Source organism: Oncorhynchus kisutch, linkage group LG24 (genome assembly GCF_002021735.2).
Source record: "Oncorhynchus kisutch isolate 150728-3 linkage group LG24, Okis_V2, whole genome shotgun sequence".
Taxonomy (NCBI): Eukaryota; Metazoa; Chordata; class Actinopteri; order Salmoniformes; family Salmonidae; genus Oncorhynchus; species Oncorhynchus kisutch.
In genome coordinates this window covers 3,967,133-3,991,193 of record NC_034197.2, presented here as the reverse complement: position 1 = coordinate 3,991,193, position 24,061 = coordinate 3,967,133, and the positions used below count along the sequence as shown (strand labels likewise).

Sequence of the window (24,061 nt, the reverse complement as noted above, 5' to 3'; positions counted from 1 at the left end):
CCCAATCCAGAAATCTGACAGTGGTTTCTGATTAAATTCAATTATCACAGAACCGCTTGTTGCAATTTCGATGAGGCTCTCTTGTTCAGATATCGGTAAGTGGACTGGAGGCAGGGCATGAAAGGGATAAGGAATCCAGTTGTTTGGGTCATCCGTTTCGGGAAAGTACCTGCGTAATTGCGCACCCAACTCACTCAGGTGCATTGCAATATCACATTTGATATTGTCCATAAGCTTGAGTTCATTTGCACACAAAAAATCATACAATGATGGAAAGACCTGTGCGTTTTCCTTGTTAATGCAGACAGAGAAGAGCTCCAACTTCTTAATCATAGCCTCAAATGTGTCCCACACAGAGAGTCCCTGTAATCCTAGATTCAGATCATTCAGGCGAGAAAAAACATCACCCAGATAGGCCAGTAAAGAAAACTTTAAGCTTGTCTCACAATTAAAAAAAAATTGTAAATACTTTGCCCCATAATAACCAGCGCACTTCTGTATGTTATAAAAGCATTACATGGTTGCTGCCCATATCATTGCATAGTGCAGAAAATACACCAGAGTTCAGGGGCCTTGCTTTAACAAAGTTAACAATTTTCACTGTAGTGTCCAAAACATCTTTCAAGCTGTCAGGCATTCGCTTGGCAGCAAGAGCCTGTCGGTGGATGCTGCAGTGTACGCAAGTGGCATTGGGAGCAAGCATTACCACTACACTATGTCTCCCTGTCATGGCTTTTGCGCCATCAGTGCAGATACCAACATGAGCAGCAGCTACTTACGGACTGTTAGTGGAATTCCCGTGAGAGAGTAATGGTTAATGTGATTGGATGTTAATGATTTGACTAGGCTACATGTATTTGTGTTATTTGGTACTGAAGATGCACGTTTGGTAACTATGTCACAAAATTGGATGTCGGACTATCGCGTTTTAGCGTCTGTGGACTATTGCTGCGTTCAGAACAACTGGGAAATCTGAAATCTCCGACTTCCAACTACAGTGCGTTCAAAACAACTGGGAACTCATAGAAACGAGCTCCAACTGGGAAATCTGAAATCACCGACTTCCGACTACAGTGCGTTCAAAACAACTGGGAACTCATAGAAACGATCTCCAACTGGGAAACATCTTTAGAACGGTTAAAAAAACTTGGATTTCAAAGTCGGAAATTCTGCATCTTTCTAGAGCTTAAAATTTCCGACCTGAAGATCACTTATGTCATGATTTGATCTCGTTTTTCCCCCCGAAGCCCAGTTGTGTTGAAAGTGCCCTTATGCTTGAGCCCTGCCCCGCGAGAGATGACTGTTGCTAAGGACGCATTTCCCAAGCAAGATGGCTGCTGTCAAAAAACAAATAAGAAACTCTCGCTACTACGTCGGAGGAGTAACAAATCTTACCCGGAACGGTACGTTTAGACAGTATACGCTCAAAATAACACTTATATGATTTAAGTAATGACAACCCGTCAAATATTTGCTATAAAAAAGCGTATTATCAGCAGGTGCGTGAATCTGTCTGTCTATCCCCATCACCATGCAGGTTTTGGCGTGTATGTGTATCCAAACAGCTTTTTTCGCTATGAGGGAGAGTGGAGTAAGGGCGAAAAACACGGTGTGTATGCCCTATGCCTTATGCCTTTGGTAGTAACTAACTACGTTATTTTGGTAATAGCAGAAGGTTACACTTGGCTATGTTGCTGACAATATGATTGCTGATGATATGAGAAACAACAATAACTGAAAAACACAGCTGAACCTTATGTCGCATAGTGTGACTTTGCGACCATGTTTGCTTGTTATATTATAATGATATACAAACTATATGTTTAGGCTATGCTATCTAGCTAATCACCGTTTGACATAGCTAATCAAACACAATTACATAATGTTGTATAAGGGAGGGAAAGCATCGGCATGTCAGGCTTAGCGTTGATGCTAACAAGAGTTTTGACGTTGTGCTGGAGGTAAACTCTATTGGTTGCATTGAAGCTAGGCTATGCACTTGAATGAAACTCCTACTTTTTTTTTATCCAGGGCATGGAAAACTCTTGATGAAAGATGGAAGTTACTACGAGGGAGAGTTTGCTCATGGGGAAATAGAGGGGAATGGGTCAAGGTTCTGGGCAAAAACAGGTACATGCACTAACCTAGCTTCGATGGAACCAAGAGAGTTTTGACATTGTGCTGGACTCTCTTGGTTGCATCGAAGCTATCACTCACCTAGGTTAGTCAGTCCCAGAGCCATATATTATTTTGTTCTACTGTATTATTGACTATATTTTGTTTATTCCATGTGTAACTCTGTGTTGTTGTATGTGCTGAATTGCTATGCTTTATCTTGGCCAGGTCACAGTTGCAAATGAGAACTTGTTCTCAACTAGCCTACCTGGTTAAATAAAAAATATATATATACATACTACATGGTCAAAAGTGTATGGACATCCTTTCAAATTTGTGGATTAGGCAATTTCAGCCACACCCGTTGCTGACCGGTGTATAAAATTGAGCACACAGCCATGCAGTCTCCATAGACAAACATTGGCAGTAGAAGAGCTCAGTGACTTTCAACGTGGAACTGCCATTGGGATGCCGCCTTTCCAACAAGTCAGTTCATCAAATTTCTTCCCTGCTAGATCTGCCCTGGTCAACTGTAAGTGCTTTTAGTGTGAAATGGAAACATTTAGGAGCAACAACGGCTCACCCGCAAAGTGGTAGGCCACACAAGCTCACAGAACGGGACCGCAGAGTGCTGAAGCCTGTAAAAATAGTCTGTCCTCGGTTGCAACACTCACTGCCGATTTCCAAGCTGCAGCCGCACACAAGCCTAAGATCACCATGCGCAAAGCTCGCTGCCATTGGACTCAGTGGAAACATGTTGTCTGGTGTGATGAATCAGGCTTCACCATCTGGCAGTCCAACTGACATATCTGGGTTTGGCGGATGCAAGGAGAACTCTATCTGCCCGAATGCATATAACCAACTGTAAAGTTTGGTGGAGGAAGAATAATGGTCTGGTTGTTGTTTTTCATGGTTCGGGCTAGGCCCCTTAGTTCCAGTGAAGGGAAATCTTAACGCTACAGCATACAATAACATTCTAGGCCATTCTGTTCTTCCAACTTTGTGGCAACAGTTTGGGGAAGGCCCTTCCCTGTTTCAGCATGACAAGAGAGATCCAACCAGAAATGTTTTGTCGAGATCGTTGTGGAAGAACTTGACTGGCCTGCACAGAGCCCTGACCTCAACCCCATCAAACACTGGGATGAATTGGAACGACGACTGTGAGCCAGGCCTAATCATCCAACATCAATGTCCAACATAAGGCTCTTGTGGCTGAATGGAAGCAAGTCCCCGCAGAAATGTTCCAACATCTAGTGGAAAGCCTTCCCAGAAGAGTGGAGGCTGTTATAGCAGCAAAGGGGGGACCAACTCCATATTAATGCCCATAATTTTGGAATAAGATGTTCGACAAGCAGGTGTCCACATACTTTTATCCATTAGTGTGTGTGTGTACCACACACACACTCTCTGGTCAGTCCACTTCCTAAATTTGATAAGAATTCAGTGCTAGAAGACTGTATAAAGCACCAGACTTGTAGCCTAAAGTGTAATATCAAGTAGTTTCAATGAACAAAGTATTTATGAATCTCTCAGGTGTATCCTATTCTGGCCAGTTCAGTGGAGGGGAGCTTCATGGCTGTGGTGTGATGCAGAAAGGCAATGGAGAGAGATACAAGGGAGAGTTCTCCTACGGACTCCGAGATGGTGGGTAATACTAGACCTATATCCCAAAATACATGTCCTGCACTGGAAGCAAAGTATTTTTTGCATATTTTGACATGTTAGCCTATGTGCTAATATGCATCTACTGCAGCGTAAAGGAAAATATCTATAGGACTTCTCTGGGTGTGTCTGCAATGTCACCTTTATGTGGTGCAGGAAAATGCCATTGTAACAGAGTGATGCTGAGACTTTTTCACTTTAAAATATATGCCAAACAAAGACCAATGATTGCAAAGTTAAACAAACCATACAACTATGTGCACAAGGACGACATAACAATTTCCACTGACAATTTGACAAAAATGCGTTTACTTGAAGAGCAGTGCAGATGCAACGTTTGGTAACAGAATGACGGCACCAACAGCACTGTACCTTTTCAGATGTAGCCAGGACTTCTGTCTGACCTTGATATGTGAAGTCAAACGTGAAGATTGTATCATTCAATTATATTTTGCATACTCCTATCATCCAGGCAATGGGTTTCTGTTGGATAAGGATGGACAAACATACGAGGGATCGTTTCATCAAAACAAGCGGCATGGTGAAGGACAAATGCATTACAGGTACAACGTTGTCCCTCTCTTGATTACGTTGCAAAGGACCAGAGTGCTGAGTTTGATTTTACTGTCTCAAGAATGTATTGCAAGTACTAAATGTTCATACCAGTCAAGATTATTCATTAGATTACGCATTTTTCATCACACTGGACATTCAAACCCTATTGGCTGGACAAAGTTGTTTCAAACTGAAAACATACCCAGATTAAGTTTAAAAATGTTCATGGACAGAAGTATGCCAAACCCAATGAGCCATCCTGTTGGAAACCAATGTCCGGTTGTTGTTCAGATGAACTCAAGATGAACTTTGCTTAATTTGACAGGAATGGGGATCAATATGAAGGAGGTTGGCTTCTGGACCAACAACAAGGCCACGGAGTGATGCGCTTTGGGGATGGATCAGTGTACGAGGTGGGTGTCCAATTTGATTTAATTTCTTCACAATGCATGTATGTTCAGACAAATCAAATGATTGATACATGCATGGTTTATTTTTCTTTCTTTCTTCGATGTGATATAATGTCCAGATGACACCGTTTTAACTGGGGTGTACTATTCTCGTCCTCAAACTTTTATTCCCCAAAATAAGATTTGATTTGTCCTCAAGCTGGCCACAAATAAACATATTGCTGTTTTGAGCGCCTCAGAATTAGAACATATATTTAGCTGCTGTTCATCCAAATTGCCACTGCGGGTCACCAATGTATTTCTACTGAGGATCAGATAGTATGTCAAGCATGCCGTAATTTGCACTACATCCTAGGACAACAAATTTTGCCCCGGGGACCGCATTGTGTCTTCGAGGTCCCGAGGGCCACACTGAAAATGTGTTATATTTCCTAGCTGTGCAAATGTGCAATCCTTTTGGAAAATGTCGATGCTCCTTGACTGTCTAGCTTTCATTTCAGTGATTGTGTTCAGCTCGCTAATAGTCAAGAAAATGTAAGTCCAGTATCATTTCTACACAGTTTAGATGTGGTTTTAGTCATTTTAAAGTACATCAGCGTTCCAAAACACTTCAATACACACAGCTGTAATACGCTGACTACACAAACAGCAGGACTTCAATTTTTTTATTTTGCCAAATAAAATACACATTTCACTACGTTCAGACCACATAATAGGGCAACAGTATGTGATTATACAAATATACTAATCGATATTTCACATTGTTCATCGGCATAATTTAAATCTAACATTCAAGAGACAAAGCCCACTTGATCAGTAGTTATTGCTCTAATATCCTTAGCTCATTCATAGACACTAACTCCTGTACCTCCAGCATCTATTAATTTAAGGATTCATTAAGGTATCTTCTGTCCAGGGGAGTTTTGTTAAGAGTCCCGATGCTTGGTCTGAACGTTAACACACAGTTAAATTACAGCACAACTTTATAGGGTTAGTGTTCCTACACGGCCATATCTCCATGTTACCATGCTTGTTTACGGAAGTCAGACAGAGGCGACCAAATGTGCTAATTAGCTATCTAGCGTGCTTGAACACCTGTGTGTAAGCGTAACTGGGAAGTGTAACAGAAGTGTAGTTGATCACTGGATGCACACACAGCCTTATTGATCTGTGCAAACCTGCTACAGTAAATGTATATTTTTTATTTAAAAAATTATTTCTCGCTGATAGGAAAGATCTATCTATAAAGGTAAAATGTTTCGAAAACCATATCGCAAGCTATGATTATTGACATTTCAAAATGTTAAAACAGAGCATCGGGAATGTAGTTCACACCAGTAAGCAGTGTTTATAGCTGAGAAACTTGGGATAAGGCAGAATTTCTTGTTAATGCCTTGGGTTCTCAAGAGCAATTTTATCCTGTAGTGCCACTGCTGCCAATGACATCTCTAATGCCACCAACTGGTCTGGTCCAGCCATCTAAGGTTGCTGTGACTTTATATTCACACAGCTTCTAAGGACAAATACTGTACATAAGATTTACATTACACATGATTTACATACCAAAATATTTACATAACAAATGTCATTGCTCCATGTACATCAGTTCAGTTCCAGTAGCCAGTTGTTGTTGCCCATGGTGGAATCATCTAGCCCGCTGACTCCTGAAGCCCCCATGAACTCCAGAGTCTAGAAGCTGTCTAGCTAATGTGTAAGCTGGCTAGGATTGCAAATGAGCATTTCACTAGTTAGCTGAGCTGTTTATCAGAAAATGGTTGAGATGACTCAAACACTAGTTAGTGTGCCTTCCTTGGCGACAATGTTATTGGGGCGCAAGAATGTTAGATCTTTTCATGAACTGTCCTTTAAGTTGGTTTGTTGCTACTGGTTTCAGATCTGAGGCGAGAGAAACTGTCTGCCATATTTTGTGTTTTGGTAAGGGCTCAGAGTGACGTCACGTACCCAAGAAGCCTCAATCAATCACCTGACGCATATTAATGACTTTGCCTATTGTATACATTGTATACAGTGTATACAGTGACACACTTTCACAAGAATTTACTTCTGGGTAACTGAGATTCCCCCCAAAATTCATGTCTTGCATCAGAAGCAAAGTATTTTTTGCCTATGTGCTAATATGCATCTACTGCAGCGTTTCCCCAACTCGGTCTTCGGGACCCCAAGGTGTGCAAGAATAAAATAAATAAAAATTAAAAAGAAAGAGAAACAAAATGGTGCCGTTTCGGGCCGTGTGGTGGAAAGTGATGCGGGCACTGGAGATGGGGGTGTGATGTAGTTGATGTTTGTATGATGTTGTTGTTTGTATGTGTATATTTTGTATTGTTTATCAAATAAAATCTTATTAGAAAAGGATATGTACCATGGGCATACATACCAAATTTGGATATATGGCCCATCACAATATGTTTTTCAAAGGTTTTCAAAAATGGCCAAGATGGAGGACAATCGAAAGACACCTACACCTAAGTTTCAAGTCTCTAGGTCAAATGGGACAACAGGTATGAGGGTTTCAAGGTAGACTTGGCGATATGACGTAAATTCAGAAAGTAAATGGCGTAGTGGCTCAATTTCCAGAACAACAACTAGTGTTGAAGCGCAAGGCCAACTGTGGAGATGGGAGAACCTTCCAGGAGGACAACCATCTCTACAGAACTCCACTAATCAGGCCTCTATGGTAGAGTGGCCAGATGGAAGGCACTCTTCAGTAAAAGGCACATGACAACACGCTTGGAGTTTGCTGAAGGACTCTGACCATAAGAAACAAGATTCTCTGGTCTGATGAAACCAAGATTGCCAAGAGTTACATCTGGAGGAAACCTGGCACCATCCCTACGGTGAAGCATGATGGTGGCAGCATCATGCTGTGGGGATGTTTTTCAGCGGCAGGGACTGGGAGTCAGGATCGAGGGAAAGATGAACGGCGCAAAGTACAGAGATCCTTTATGAAAACCTGTTCCAGAGGGCTCAGGACCTCAGACTGGGGTGAAGGTTCACCTTCAAACAGGACTATGACCCTAAGCACACAGCCAAGACAATGCAGGAGTGGCTTCGGGACAAGTCTCTGAATGTCCTTGAGTGGCCCAGACAGAGCCCAGACTTGAATCCGATCAAACATCTCTGAAGAGACCTGAAAATAGCTGTGCAGCGAAGCTCCCCATCCAACCTGACAGAGCTTGAGAGGATCTGCAGAGAAGAATGGGAGAAACTCCCCAAATACAGGTGTGCCAAGCTTCTAGCGTCTTACCCATGAAGACTTGAGGCTGTAATCGCTGCCAAAGGTGCAAAAATTCTAAAAACCTGTTTTTGCTTCATCATTATGGGGTGTTGTGTGTAGATTGATCAGGGGACAAAAAAACAATTTAAACTATTTTAGAAGAAGGCTGTAAGATAGCAAAATGGTGAAAAGTCAAGGGGTCTGAATACTTTCAGAAAGGACTGTATATACTTTTTATTGAAACAATTGAATAGTTTGTTTAAAATGTGTACATTGGAAATAGCCCTGTACCATACAGTAACTACCTACTTTCACAGTAAACACAACTCCAGTTGTTTGGCTATTTACCCCCACCTAACCCTTGATCCAGTGTTTTTATAAAAATCTAAAGGAAACATATCTCTTCTCTGTGACCTGAACTTGAACTTTGTAATGAGTTGCAGGACTCATTGATTTAGAACTGGCAGCAGGCTGTGGCTATGGGGAGCCAGGGGGGTAGAGACCCAGGAAAGACAAGTATTGACTATTCACCACACAGCTTCTTGACAGCTGCACTAAGCCAGCACTAAACTTCCAACCAACTTGCCTAAGCAGATGAAGCCATAATCCCAGTTGATTTCACCTATGACATTAAAAGTCTGATTATTGATGATTATGAATGTGGAAATATTATGTGCTTTGAAATGATCTAGCCTATATGATGTCAACTGAAAGCATAGGGGTGAAGAGAATTTTTCATTTGGAAAGATAACGAACAACATAGTTCACCAACATGAATTCATTGATTTATGTGACGGTTGTCCAAAAAGACGCAAATGTTAAAATTGCAAGGTTGCAGTCAAACCTCCAGCTCTTCCCCTTGGTACTGTAGGTCATCAAAAGTCCCACTGAACATGGTCCAGCAGCAATTCAAGCTTTATTTCTTTACTGTATCCTGTTGAACAACTATCTACACCACCTCTCAAGGCCTCAAGACATTCAAAGGTTATGATTGACGTAAATCGTGATTATTTTCTTTAGGTTTATTAAAGGAAACGGTGCTTACTGTAGAATACCCATGGTAGACTCTGTTTCACTCTCTCTCTCACTGAGCAGTGGCCTAGTTTTCCTCTGCACATTTTTGCCTGTGCCATAGCCTTAGGCCTGTCGATGCGATCAGAATTAGAAATTCTAATGGACGTGTCACCACTTTGAAGTAGTGTTCGAGAGCTTTGAGTCTGGAGCTCCCTTGGATCTGCCAGGCAAAGTCTGTGCATTGATCCCCCTGAATTTGTTTGACTTTGACTTTCTCTGTCTCCCTTTCCGCCTCTCTCTCTCTCTCTCTCGCTCTTTTACTTTCTTTCTCTCACTCCCTCTCCCCCCTCTCTCACACGCACGCACACACACACACACTCCTCCCCTCTTATCTCAGAGGTATGGCTTTTAGCGTCTTCTGATGTACGTCTTCCTTGTTTCTTAACAAGTTGTATACTAAGAATAGTACAGTAGTATAAATATAATGCCTCAAACCTAAAATACAATCTCCTTAAAAGGGCCAATGGCGTAATAACCTCTTCAACGGCCAGGGGACCATGATCCACTGTTCTGGGATTATCTATGAAGGGTTGTGGACCAACGGCAGACCGCTAGGTAAGTAGAACTGCAATATACCTACGAACATATGCACACAAATTCACACACACAGCCTGGGTGTCAGGTGTTTTTCCAAGTCCCAAATCAACCCCTAGACCCTACCCATAAAGGCCCATCTAATAGATATGTAAGGATAAAATGTGCGTAAGCTTATTGGTCTTTTAACAAGACTAGACTAATGGCTCTGGGCCAGTCCAAGAAGACAGTGGCTGCATCCCAGATTATACCCTATTCCCTATTTAGTGCACTACTTCTGACAATAACACTGGGCCCTTGTCAAAAGTAGTGCACTGAAAAGGGCATAGGGTGCCATTTGGGATGCAAATTTAACCTTTTACTTCAGTGAGTTAAATCAGTGTCACAGTATTTCTTGGTTGTCTTAAACAAATCTACCTTGAATCAAAAGTATACACCTCACACACATGGTTATGGGCTTAAAAAAAGAAGACATCTGTACCATGTCAGATATAGAGTGTATTCAATTTTGAGTTTGCATCCCAATATTACGCTTAATATACACTGAACAAAAATATAAACGCAACAATTTAAAGACTTACAGTTCATATAAGGAAATCAGTCAATTGAAATAAATTCATTAGGCCCTAATCTATGGATTTTATGACCGGGAATACAAATATGCATCTGTTGGCCAATATGCATCTGTTAGATATCTTTAAAAAAAATGAGGGGTGTGGATCAGAAAACCAGTCAGTATCTGGTGTGACCACCATTTGCCTCATGCAGCGCAACACATCTCTTTCACATAGAGTTGATCAGGCTGTTGATTGTGGCCTGTGCAATGTTGTCCCACTCCTCTTCAATGGCTGTGCAAAGTTGCTGATATTGGCGTAACCTTGAACACTGTCGTACATGTCGATCCAGAGCATCCCAAACATGCTCAATGGGTGTCCTGTCTGAGTATGCAGGCCATGGAAGAACTGGGACATTTTCAGCTTCCAGGAATTGTGTACAGATCCTTGTGACATGGTGCATTATCATGCTGAAACATAAGGTAATGGTGGTGGGATGAATGGCACAACAATGGGCTCAGGACCTCGTCACGGTATCGCTGTGCATTCAAATTGCCTTTGATTAAATTGAGTTGTGTTCATTGTCCGTAGTTTATGCCTGCCCATACCATAACTCCACCACCACGGAGCACTTTGTTCACAACATTAGCAAACTGCTCGTCCACACGACTCCATACACACTGTCTCCCATCTGCCTGGTACAGTTGAAACTGGGATTCATCTGTGAAGAGCACACTCCAGCGTACCAGTGACCATCGAAGGTGAGCACTTCCCCATTGAAGTCGGTTACGACACCGAACTACAGTCAGGTCAAGACCCTGGTGAGGACGACGAGCACGCAGATGAGCTTCCCTGAGACCGTTTCTAGCAGTTTGTGCAGAAATTCTTCGGTTGTGCAAACCCACAGTTACATCAGCTGTCTGGGTGGCTGGTGTCAGATGGACCTGCAGGTGAAGAAGCTGGATGCGGAGGTCCTGGGCTGGGTTAGATGTGCTTCTGTGGTTGTGAGGCCAGTTGGATGTAATGGTAAATTCTCTAAAACGACATTGGAGCGGCTTAGGGTGGAGAAATGAACATTACAATCTCTAGAAACAGCTGTGGTGGACATTCCTGCCGTCAGCATGCAAATTTCACGATCCATCAAAGCTTGAGACACCTTGGCATTGTGTTGTGATTAAACTGCACATTTTAGTGGCCTTTTATTGTCCCCAGCACAAGGTTTAATCAACTTGTTGATATACCAAACCTGTCATGTGGATGGATTATCTTGGGAAATAGGAAAAGCTCACGAACAGTAATGTAAATAAATTTGTGCCCAAAATTTGAGAGTAATAAGCTTTTTCTGGGATCTTTTATTTCAGCTCATGAAATATGAGACCAACACTTTACATGTTGCATTTATATTTTTGTTCACTGTACATCACAAAAGATTGAAATAACAAAATCACTTGAAATGGAAACACCAGATTTTCAGCTGTTGTTTTTAGTGCGGGCTCTGGTGAAAAGTAGTGCACTATATAGGGAATAGGGTGCCATTTGGAATAGCCAGCGACAAAGCAGGAACAGTATGTTACCTACCTAGGCTAACATATCCTGTACATGACAGACACGAGCCTGTCTAACATACACTGCACCTTGCACAGTAGACTGAGTAGGTCATTGATTTAGCTGTTTTTTGGCCTTGAATTATGATCAGTCTATGCCTTGCCATAACAAAATCCTGGTATGTGTGCTGTTGTCATGGACATCGTCAGGCATGCACAGCAACATTTTTCCATCCAGAAAAATCTAAGGAGCGTCCATGATGTGCGTCTCCTGATTGGTTTTTCGACAACAACTATAACTATATTGTTACATCTCGACGCTCTGCATCCTTCATATTCGTACTTCAATAAATTAAGCGTCCTCCTAATGGTTACTCTGTCCTCAGGCATTTCACAAACCACCATATTACACACCACTCAGACTGTGGAGTGGATCACATTGTCATTGTCACAGGTCATCGACTCTTTTTTAAATATATTTCTGGAGCTGCGGAATGCACTCATTTGTTGTCTTGCTATCAATTACATAAGCTGTGTGACCTATTTCTTGGTCAATCCATATCAACATCTCTGCGCATTAGTGGTGTGGTAGGCTACATAAATACATCAGAACAGGCCAAATTCAAAGAACAATGATGAAGGAAATGAAAAATGCTGGGCCAAGCATGACCAAAGCTGGTGGCTCCGCCCACATCCCCTGGGGCTGAGAGGAAATGGCATTCCTCCTCTGGGAAGCAGGCAAGTAGGGATCTGGGACTTAAGCATTGTAAAAAAAGGCTGGCACTCTTGTTTGTTCATGTATGCCTTTTGTATTGCCATATTATCATTAGCCGACTGCATTGCTACCTGTTTTCGCGTGTGTGTGGTGGTGACCAAGTTACAGTAAGGGGCCTCAACATCCCGTTCTAACTGGGCAGCACTATAGTGGGCAGATTTTAGTGAATCAGTTCAAGTGTACTAGCGGATGAGGGCATTCACAGTTAACCGCTAAGACGAGCTCCAGCTAGCCATTTTTCATGGTCCTTCGAGCCTGATTTAGCATCCAACTGTGTTTTTCATGGTCCTTCGAGCCAGATTTAGCATCCAACTGTGTTTTCCATGGTCCTTCGAGCCTGATTTAGCATCCAACTGTGTTTTTCATGGTCCTTCGAGCCTGATTTAGCATCCAACTGTGCTTTTCATGGTCTTTCGAGCCTGATTTAGTATCCAACTGTGTTTTTCATGGTCCTATGAGCCTGATTTAGTATCCAACTGTGTTTTTCATGGTCCTTCGAGCCTGATTTAGCATCCAACTGTGTTTTTCATGGTCCTACAAGCCCTGCATCAGGCCTCCTCAGTGAACATTGAGTGGAGTGATCACACCCTCTCCAGTTGGGAGATGCAGAGAGACTATGAGAGGGAAGAGATCAGGCAGGTATTCTCTAGGACCTCCCGGTCAGAGTCACCGCCCTGGGAGCACCGCCACTAATCTCCTGACTTCCACCGCTCTAGGCCCCCCCCCACTAGCTTTGGACTAGTAACTTAAAGGTTGCAGGTTCGAATCCCCGAGCTGACAAGGTACAAATCTGTCATTCTGCCCCTGAACAGGCAGTTAACCCACTGTTCCTAGGCCGTCATTGAAAATAAGACTTTGTTCTTAACTGACTTGGCTAGTTAAATAAAGGTAAAAAAATTAATAATAATCTCCACGGTACTGTTAAGACTTCCACTATATCCCAAGGTAGCCTAGCTACTCACCAGATTGATGTCACTCCAGGCCCTCCCGGTTGGAGCATACTCCATATCTACCAGAACATCGGGGAGCAGCTGCCACCCCGGGCATGAGCCACCCGAGTGCCTTGTCCGCTTCTGCTCTCCAGAGCGGCCCAGGTCCCCATCAGCCAGCGGTGGATTATTCACCTGCTCCTAGGATGGAGCCACAGCCTGCATCTACTACAGATTTCAAGTGCAGCCAGGACGTTGGGGCCTCTCCATCCCCGCCTGCATTCACTGTGATAGTTCAAGCCCCGATTTTCAGTTCCTGCCTTCCTGGCAGGTGTAAAGTGTTCAGGTTTTGAATGTCTTGCCCCTCAAGTAGGTCCAGTGTATCCTGTCCCCGTTGTAGGTTTAAGTTCCTTGCCTTCCTGGTAGGCCCAGTCTATCATCTACCCTTAGTCCCTAGCACTAGGTCCTCAGTCTCCAGCTGTGAAACTGTTCGTCTGCTGTCGCCAGCACTAATCGGCCCTCAGATCCTAGCCCAGATGGGTCATCAGGGTCCCTTCCGGTTAGGTTCAGAGTTAACAGTTCCCCTCAGTCATTGTCCCTGTCAGGTCCAGAGTTAGTTGTCCCTTTCAGGTTACGTACACATATTTTGCAGATGTTATCGCGGGTGTTCATAGCTCCAACAGTGCAGTAATACCTGACAATACAAAACAATTCACGCAAATCCCCAAATAAAAAGAAAGGAATTAAGAAATATAGAAATATTAGAACAATCAATGTCAGAGGCCGGAATATAAATAGTATATGATAGACATTGTGGACGTATGAATAGAAAAGGTGTGACTAGAATACAGTATGTACATGGTGGCAAGAAAAAGTATGTGAACCCTTTAAGAATTACCTGGATTTCTACATAAATTGGTCATAAAATGTGATCTGATCATCCTCTAAGTCACAACAATAGACAAACAGTGTGCTTAAACTAACACAGAAATGATTGTATTTTTCTTGTCTATATTGAATACTTAATTTAAACATTCACAGTGTAGGTTGGAAAAAGTATGAGAACTCCTAGGCTAATGGCTTCTCCAAAAGCTAAATGGAGTCTGGAGTCCAGTCACTGAGACGAGATTGGATATGTTGGTTAGAGCTGCCCTGCCCTTTAAAAAACACACATTTTTGAGTTTGCTATTCACAAGAAGCATTGCCTGGTGTGAGAACCATACCTCGAACAAAGGAGATCTCAGAAGACCGGATATTAAGAATTGTTGACTTGCATCTATAAGCCTTGATGTTCATCAGTCCACGGTAAGACAAATTGTCTATACATGGAGAAAGTTCAGCACTGTTGCTACTCTCCCTAGGAGTGGCCATCCTGCGAAGATGACTGCAAGAGCACAGTGCAGAATGCTCAATGAGGTTAAGAAGAATCCTAGAGTGTCAGCTAAAGACTTACAGAAATCTCTGGAAGATGCTAACATCTCTGTTGACGGGTCTGCGATACGTAAAACACTAAACAAGAATGGTGTTCATTGGAGGACACCACAGAAGAAGCCACTGTTGTCCAAAAAAAGCATTACTGCATGTCTGAAGTTTGCAAAAGTGCACCTGAATGTTCCACAGCGCTACTGGCAAAATATTCTGTGGTCAGATGAAACTACAGTTGAGTTGTTTGGAAAGAACACACAACACTATGTGTGGAGGAAAAAAAGGCACAGCACACCAATATCAAAACCTCATCCCAACTGTAAAGTATGGTGGAGGGAGAATCATGGTTTGGGGCTACTTTGCTGCCTCGGCCTGGACAGCTTTCTCTAATCGACGGGAAAACTTGGGAATTCATTTATCAAGACCATTTGTAGGAGAATGTTAGGCTATCTGTCCGCCAATTGTCCGCTCAGTAGAAGTTGGGTGATGCAACAGGACAACCCAAAACACAGAAGTAAATCAACAACAGAATGGCTTCAACAGAAGAAAATATGCCTTCTGAAGTGGCCCGGTCAGAGTCCTGACTTCAACCCGATTGAGATGCTGTGGCATGATCTCAAGAGAATAGTTCACACCAGGCATCCCAAGAATATTGCTGAACTGAAACAGTTTTGTAAAGAGGAATGGTCCAAAATACCTCCTGACCGCTGTGCAGGTCTGAACCGCATCTACAAAAAAACGTTTGGTTGAGGTTATTGCTGCCAAAGGAGGGTCAACCAGTTATTAAATCCAAGGGTTCACATACTTTTCCCACCCTGCACTGTGAATGTTTACATGGCGTGTTCAATAAAGACATGAAAATGTATAATTATGTATGCAGTGGGTTAAACAGTATGTAAACATCGTTAAAGTGACCAGTGTTCAATGACTGCAGGGCAGCAGGCTCTGCAGGGTTGAGTGCCGGGTGATAGCTACCTAGTAACAGTGACTAAAGTTCAGGGCAGGGTACTGGGCGGAGGCCAGCTAGTGGGGACTATTTATTATCAAGCTATTATAGCAGCAAAAGGGGGACCAACTCCATATTAATGGCCATGATTTTGGAATGAGATGTTCGACAAGCAGGTGTTACATACACATACATGTGGTCATCTAGTGTATATATGTATATTGGTGTGGGCAATGTCTGACCCTTGCAGGATTAGGCCGAGTTGTTAGGTTTGAGAGTTTGTTTTGTCATGCTTTGCTTATAGCTAATGCTAGTGCTATTGTTTGTTCATGCATGCCTTTTGTATTTCCATATTGTTATTTGCCTACTGCATTGCTACCTGTGTTGTGTGGCCATTAACTGTTTTTTATTTGTAGTGTCTATATTACATGCTACCTCAGTGATTTCTATAGTTATTTTATGGTGCTGTTAGCAGGCTACCGTTGCATAGTATAGTGTCTGTAGCTTTCTGACCCTATCCAGCCTGCTCTCGTGCTCTAGAACATGTGCAGTAGCCAAGCAATCAGATAAAATCTGTAGCCAGGCCTGAGAGAGAACCATACATCTTAATAACCCTAGGCTCAGTTCTCTCCCCCTCAGTGGCAATAAGTTTACATTTGCTGATGTGTGAATGTTATAATATAGCAGTCTGTGTTAGAACATCATGCTTTCTGTTTGCACATATTGTTATTGCCTTCTTAATTATGTAGAGTCCACGTTTACTATTGCATGATGTATATTTATCTCAGTAGTCTCTTAGAAATGGATCCTAATGATTGTTTTACTCTGTTAGAACGCAATGTTGAGGCCCATTACTGTAACTTGGTCACCACCACACACCATGCATATAAAACATCTTCAAATGGAAGCAGCTGTGTGTGTGGTGGTGACCAAGTTACAGTAATGGGCCTCAACATCACGTTCTAACCGGACAGCACTATAGTGGGCAGAACCAAAACCAATCAGCATTAAGTACTAGCGGGTGAGGGAATATCCAGCCAACTGCTCAGACCAGACCTCTCCTTGGCAGGCTGCTGCTGCTCAGGGTGAGGCAGGTGTGGAGTGAAGGTGGGGGTTGATCACTCCCATCGGGGGGGATTTCCTGTGTGCGTGTATGTGTACATGCACATGTTGGAGGAGGCAGGTTACTTACGCCTGATTCATTTGTACCAGCGCTGAGCTGACAAGGGTGTAAATTGCTCCGATTAGGATTCTGAAGATTGTGGCATCTGTTTACTCTTCTCGGTAATGCCTGCTGTCTACGAGGAGCCATCGCTTCCAAAGTTATTGATCTACCACTCTTCTCTGCCCGTTGTTTTCACCAGGCGCCCAACACGGGTGATCATCTCCAATCATAAGACTACTATGCACCGCGCCCTGCGTTGAATGCTAATGCCTATCGTGGATAGAACACACAGTGCTTCTTGGCACTAGGAGATGGCAGATTTATGATTTCTTAGTGCTGCCCACTACTGAATGCTAAGCCAGTGTACTGTCCTGCATGGCAATGCACCACACACAACTTCTTGGGCTCATATTAATAACTTCTCAGAGTGCTGATCTAGGATCAGGCTCATGTAATCGTGTTCATTATGATCACGACTGTGGGAAGGCAACACTGTTCCTAGATAAGCACTCCTACACCGAGATGCTTTCTGAATACAGGCACAGCCTTCGACTTTTGGCGTCTGTTTTTGTTCTTGGTAGATTTGAAGCGGCGGTACATGAGTGTACATGACGTGGCGTGATGACTTCCTTGACATGACATGACAAGGTTTATTAATGGAGTCGTTTGATCTGCATGCCAACTAATGGGTGGGGATGGGATGTAGTTGGATCTATTCATGAGGTGGGACCTGGCAGGCACTTCGAGACGACTCAGAACAGTGACATATGCTAATTACTTATCCTACTGAGGGCAGAGAGAGAGAGAGAGAGAGAAGGGGAAAGAGGAACCAACAGAGGGAGAGAAGAAAAATAGTTTACTCAAACTAGAGAGTGAGGGGAGAGAGAGAGAGCTAGTTTCCTTTTGTTATACACTAACACTTTGACCTGTCTCAGCGTAGCTCTGATCAAGGGGTTTTAATGAGAGCGTGGTTTTGGATGTCGAGTGGTATTGAAAAGAAGTCTCTTTGGTGATGTGGTGCATGGAAAACTGAATGGCCTTGATTATTCATTGAAGCCCATTTGTATACCACGGCAGGTGGCGCTTCGAAAGTCGTAATAGAGGGAGGAGATGTCTTGGAGGTCTTCCAAGAGACTCCATTTTGTGTGGAAGTGCAACTGCAGACGGAGGCGGGAGAGAAGGCAACGGGTGAGACACAAAATGGACGTCAGATAGGAATATCATAGAGTTTACTTTACGGTTACCAGGGTTGGGGATTGGGTCAATTCCATTTCAATTCAGTAAATTGAGGAAAATTATAAGTTGACTGTTACACAAAAATGCAGTTTAAAAAAATACAATGTGTACATCTGTTTGAGAAGTGTGAACTGTCTTTTCTTTTTCCAGGTGAAAATGGCAGAGTCTTACAAATATCCACTGCTATCAGACTCTGTGATCTCTCCCCGTCAACAACTCCAGCGAGCCTGCTGAAGATGATGGAAGACATCAAGGAAACACCCATCCCCACACCATTGTAGGATATGCCAATCATATAATTAAATAGAAAATGTATCCCTGACCAAGATGGCTGCCTTTATCAGCACATAAGAGCAGGGATGGGCAACAGGTGGATGCGGTCGGCAAGCCGATTAAATACAGCCGGTGGTCAATTTAAAAATAAATAAATTGGGGAAACAGCACTTGAACTTCTAAAACCTGATTATAATTATTTTTTGAATGGACGATGTATTTTGAAATAACTGGCCTTTTTTTCCAGACTGCAAATACATTTTTACAAATCGGTCCACATTTGTTTTTGCGTCACTCTGTTCAATTTCCAAGTCTCGATGTGGTCCTCGAGCTTTGATGTTGCCTATCCCTGTTCAAGAGCTATGCAGGTCAATGACATTATCCGCTCCAGTGTAATCTCTATGACGCAACTTTATTCCAACGTAGTTCCATGTTTCCACTGCTTCCGCCAATGCCCATGTTTGTTAATCTTTTTTTTTGTCCCATGGTTGGCAGGATGTGCTGTGTTTCGAATTGCATGGTCTCTAGTTCTCTAGTCTAGAGATTGGGAGCTGTGTGGATTACACGGATGTGTCATCTCTCGCACTCTCTGTTTTCATTATTTTTCATTCACTCGCTCTGTCACACTCTTTTACTAACCCTTCTATGCCTTTCTCTCTACCTATTTCTCCTTATTTCTTCTCGCTCTCTCCCCCTCTTCCTATTTTATATCTATTTCTCTCCCCCCACTCAGTGGCTTTCAGGTTGTCAGCTACCCTTTGATGGAGAGAGCCTTTGGAAGCCAGATCTTCATAGACACTGCAGCCCCCCTAGCCGTGGCTGCGGTGGCAGCTAAATCAGGCTCAGCGCAGGCTGACTCGCCACTGCTTCCCGAGGGCGAGTGGGAGTCTGGAAGCGGATCAGACGGGCCGCCACTCGTGGGGGGTACCCCCAGCGACCTGGATGGTAAGGGATAGTCACGGCAAGTCATTCGCCACGCCGCCCTTTATTTCTCTCTCGCACTGTTTACTGGGCCTTCTGTTATTTGTACACACACACACTCACTCTCTCACTCTTTCTCTCTCACTATTTCTCTTGCTTTTTCTTTCTCTCTTAAAAAAAACATGGCTTCTTTATAGGAGATGCCTGGAGAGCAGAGTCTACCAGTATGTGTGTATATAAAGATATCTTTAATGATTTGGCTGCTGAAATGTACTTTACTTAGGATTTTCCTCAGGGAGGTCCCATTTTATGGAGCGTTTCAAGTCTATCTGGCTTCACAGACGTCTCAATCAGCTACAGAGGTCTTGGCAGTAAAATGTTGTATTTGATGAATCAAAAAACGAAATGTCTTAATTTGTTTAATTAATCGCAAACACAGGATAGACTGTCTTTCTTATAGAAAAGCTTGTGCACAAACACGAATAATCATATTTGTCGTATCCACTATCCATACCATTTGTCATTGACACTGTTTTAACCAATAAATGATTCAATTGTTCAAGCCATCGCGACACATACAACCTATCACATATAAGTGGTCCCCTTTTTAAAAAGGCTCTCTGCAATTCAGACACCAATTCAGACACTATTTGATCAACAGCATTAATCTCAGCTAAATGCCACTTTAACCTTAAGCTGCTGTTCCACCCCACTCACCATGCTACCAGCCCATCCCATCACCCTGAGTCCGGGAGCTAGCACGCCGTCCCCTTCGCTTACCGTTAGAATTCTTGAGACAATTACCTTGGCAGGCAAGATGTAGGGGTGATAAATATTTCATACGGGCGTCCATTAAAGACACAAGAGGCTCCTCTTCATCGAGATGAGAGGCCAGGCCTCCCGCTGTCTAGAATGTTAATGATTGTGTAGTGCAGTGTTAGAAGGGTGTGTGTGTGTGTGTGTGTGTGTGTGTGTGTGTGTGTGTGTGTGTAGGCGGGTCTAGGGGGAAGGCAGGGGATCAGTGATATTCCAAACAGATGTTGTTGTGGTTTTTAAGTTAATTTGTGTTGTGCTGTTCGGTACACTCCATTGCTCTTGTCAATGTTCTGGGTGCTTGGGAGGATGGATCAGCTTTAATATTGCAAATAGATTGTGGCTTCTATCAATGTAATTGCCTGCATAATTTCAAATCCCCCATATATACTGTACATGCAGTTGAAAGTAGGAAGTTTACATACACTTAGGTTGGAGTCCTTAACTCGTTTTTCAACCACTCCACACATTTCTTGTTAACAAACTATAGTTTTGGCAAGTCGGGTAGGACATCTACTTTGTGCATGACACAAATCTTTCCAACATTTATTTACAGACAGATTATTTCACTTATAATTCACTGTATAACAATTCCAGTGGGTCAGACGTTTACATACACTAAGTTGACTGTGCCTTTAAACAGCTTGGAAAAATCCAGAAAATGATGTCATGTCTTTAGAAGCATCTGATAGGCTAATTGACATAATTTGTTTCAATTGGAGGTGTAATTGGAGGTGTACCTGTGGATGTATTTCAAGGCCTACCTTCAAACTCAGTGCCTCTTTTCTTGACATCATGGGAAAATCAAAAGAAATTGGCCAAGACCTCAGGAAAACAAATTGTAGACCTCCAAGTCTGGTTCATCCTTGGGAGCAATTTCCAAATGCCTGAAGGTACCACGTTCATCCATACAAACAATAGTATGCAAGTATTAACACCATTGGACCACGCAGCCGTCATACCTCTCAGGAAGGAGACTCGTTCTGTCTCCTAGAGATGAATGTACTTTGCGTTAAAGTACAAATCAATCCCAGAACAACAGCAAAAGACCTTGTGAAGATGCTGGAGGAAACGGGTACAAAAGTATCTATATCCACAGTAAAATGAGTCCTATATCGACATAACCTGAAAGGCCACTCAGCAAAGAAGAAGCCACTGCTCCAAAACCGCCATTAAAAAAGCCAGACTACAGTTTGCAACTGCACATGGGGACAAAAAACATACTTTTTGGAGAAATGTCCTCTGGTCTGATGAAACAGAAATAGAACTGTTTGGCCATAATGACCATCGTTATGTTTGGAGGAAAAAGGAAGAGGCTTGCAAGCCAAAGAACATCCCAACCGTGAAGCATGGCGGTGGCAGCATCATGTTGTGGGGGTGCTTTGCTGCAGGAGGGACTGGTGCACTTAACAAAATAGATGGCGTTCAAGGAAGGAAAATTATGTGGATATATTGAAGCAACATCTCAAGACATCAGTCAGGAAGTTAAAGCTTGGTTGCAAATGGACAATGACCCCAAGCATACTTCCAAAGTTGTGGCAAAATGGCTTAAGGACAACAATGTCAAGGTATTGGAGTGGCCATCACAAAGCCCTGACCTAAATCCTATAGAACATTTGTGGGCAGAACTGAAAAAGCGTGTGCGAGCAAGGAGGCCTACAAACTTGACTCAGTTACACCAGCTATGTCAGGAGGAATGGGTCAGAATTCACCCAACCTATTGTGGGAAGCTTGTGGAAGGCTACCCAAAACGTTTGACCCAAGTTAAACAATTTAAAGGCAATGATTCCAAATACTAATTGAGTGTATGTAAACGTCTGACCCACTGGGAATGTGATGAAATAAATAAAAGCTCAAATAAATAATTCTCTATACTATTACATCTCACATTTTTAAAATAAAGTGGTGATCCTAACTGTCGTAAGACAGGGAATTTTTACTAGGATTAAATGTCAGGTTTTGCGAAAATTTGTTTAAGTGTATTTGGCTAAGGTGTATGTAAACTTCCGACTTCAACTGTATATAGGTTTTTTATAAATACACTCAGCAAAAAAAGAAACGTCCTCTCACTGTCAACTGCGTTTATTTTCAGCAAACTTAACATGTTTAAATATTTGTATGAACATAAGATTTAACAACTGAGACCATAAACTGAACAAGTTCCACAGAAATGTGACTAACAGAAATGGAATAATGTGTCCCTGAACAAAGGGGGGGTCAAAATAAGTAACAGTCAGTATCTGGTGTGGCCACCAGCTGCATTAAGTACTGCTGTGCATCTCCTCCTCATGGACTGCACCAGATTTGCCAGTTCTTGCTGTGAGATGTTACCCCACTCTTCCACCAAGGCACCTACAAGTTCCCGGACATTTCTGGGGGAAAGGCCCTAGCCCTCACCCTCCGATCCAACAGGTCCCAGACGTGCTCAATGGGATTGACATCTGGGCTCTTCGCTGGCCATGGCAGAACACTGACATTCCTGTCTTGCAGGAAATCACCCACAGAACGAGCAGTATGGCTGGTGGCATTGTCATGCTAGAGGGTCATGTCAGGATGAGCCTGTAGGAAGGGTACCACATGAGCGAGGAGTATGTCTTCCCTGTAACGCACAGCGTTGAGATTGCCTGCAATGACAACAAGCTCAGTCCACTGTTACTAGGCCGTCATTGAAAATAAGAATTTGTTCTTAACTGACTTGCCTAGTTAAATAAAGGTGAAATAAAAAACCTGGAATGCTTTTCCAGCAGTCTGGAAGGAGTTCCCACATATGCTGAGCACTTGTTGGCCACCTTTCCTTCTCTCTGTGGTCCGACTCATCCCAAACCTTCTCAATTGGGTTGAGGTCGGGGGATTGTGTAGGCCAGGTCATTTGATACAGCACTCAATCACTCGTCTTCCTGTTTATAGTCCCACTAAGCCCAAACCAGATGGGATGGCGTATCGCTGCTGAATGCTGTAGTAGTCATGCTGGTGTGCCTCAAATTCTAAGTAAAACACAGACAATGTCTCCAGCAAAGTACCCCCACACCATAACACCACCTCCATGCTTTACGATAGGAATGCAGAGATCATCTGTTCACCCACACTGCATCTCATAAAGACACGGAGGTTGGAACAAAACTTCTCCAATTTGGAGTCCAGCGCAAAGGACAAATTTGCAACAGCCTTTTGTCCATAGCTCGTGTTTCTTGGCCCAAGCAAGTCTCCTCTTCTTATTGGTGTCCTTTAGTAGTGGTTTCTTTGCAGCAATTCAACCGCGATGGCCTGATTCACACAGTCTCCTCTGAACAGTTTATGTTGAGATGTGTCTGTTACTTGAACTCTGTGAAGCATTTATTTGGGCTGCAAGTTCTGAGGCTGGTCACTCTAATGAACTTATCCTCTGCAGCAGAGGTAACTCTGGGTCTTCCATTCCTGTGGCGGTCCTCATGAGAGCCAGTTTCATCATAGAGCTCAATGTTTTTAGCGACTGCACTTGAAGAAACTTTCAAAGTTCTAGAAATGTTCCAGATTGACAGACCTTCATGTCTTAAAGTAATGATGGACTGTCATTTCCCTTTGCTTATTTGAGCTGTTCTCGCCATAATATGGACTTGGTCTTTTACCAAATAGGGCTATCTTTTATATACCCCCCTACCTTGTCACAACACAACTGATTGACTCAAATGCATTAAGAAGGAAAGAAATTCCACAAATGAACTTTTAACAAGGCACACCTGTTAATTGAAATGCATTCCAGGTGACTCCCTCATTAAGCTAGTTGAGAGAATGCCAGAAGGGTGTCTGTTTTAAAGAACCTCAAATATAAAATATATTTGTTTAGCACTTTTTTGGTTACTACATGATTCCATATGTGTTATTTCATCATTTTGATGTCTTTACTATTATTCTATAA

General features: G+C 42.8%; 1 protein-coding gene across 2 annotated transcripts in view; it reads left to right on the top strand.

Moving 5' to 3' along the window:
• The first annotated feature begins 1,015 nt into the window (after positions 1–1,015).
• LOC109869834 (MORN repeat-containing protein 1) overlaps positions 1,016–24,061 on the top strand; it is a 78,256-nt gene continuing 55,210 nt past the window's right edge. The window contains exons 1-10 of one of the 2 annotated variants that reach the window (XM_031803597.1): positions 1,016–1,403; positions 1,538–1,609; positions 2,032–2,130; positions 3,649–3,759; positions 4,250–4,340; positions 4,658–4,745; positions 9,510–9,606; positions 18,001–18,111; positions 18,310–18,436; positions 19,166–19,377. In XM_031803597.1, the coding sequence (XP_031659457.1) occupies positions 1,331–1,403; positions 1,538–1,609; positions 2,032–2,130; positions 3,649–3,759; positions 4,250–4,340; positions 4,658–4,745; positions 9,510–9,606; positions 18,001–18,111; positions 18,310–18,436; positions 19,166–19,377 (1,081 nt within the window). In that variant the 5' untranslated portion in view covers positions 1,016–1,330. The remainder of the gene's footprint in view (positions 1,404–1,537; positions 1,610–2,031; positions 2,131–3,648; positions 3,760–4,249; positions 4,341–4,657; positions 4,746–9,509; positions 9,607–18,000; positions 18,112–18,309; positions 18,437–19,165; positions 19,378–24,061) is intronic. The other variant, XM_020460106.2, reaches the window with a different exon arrangement.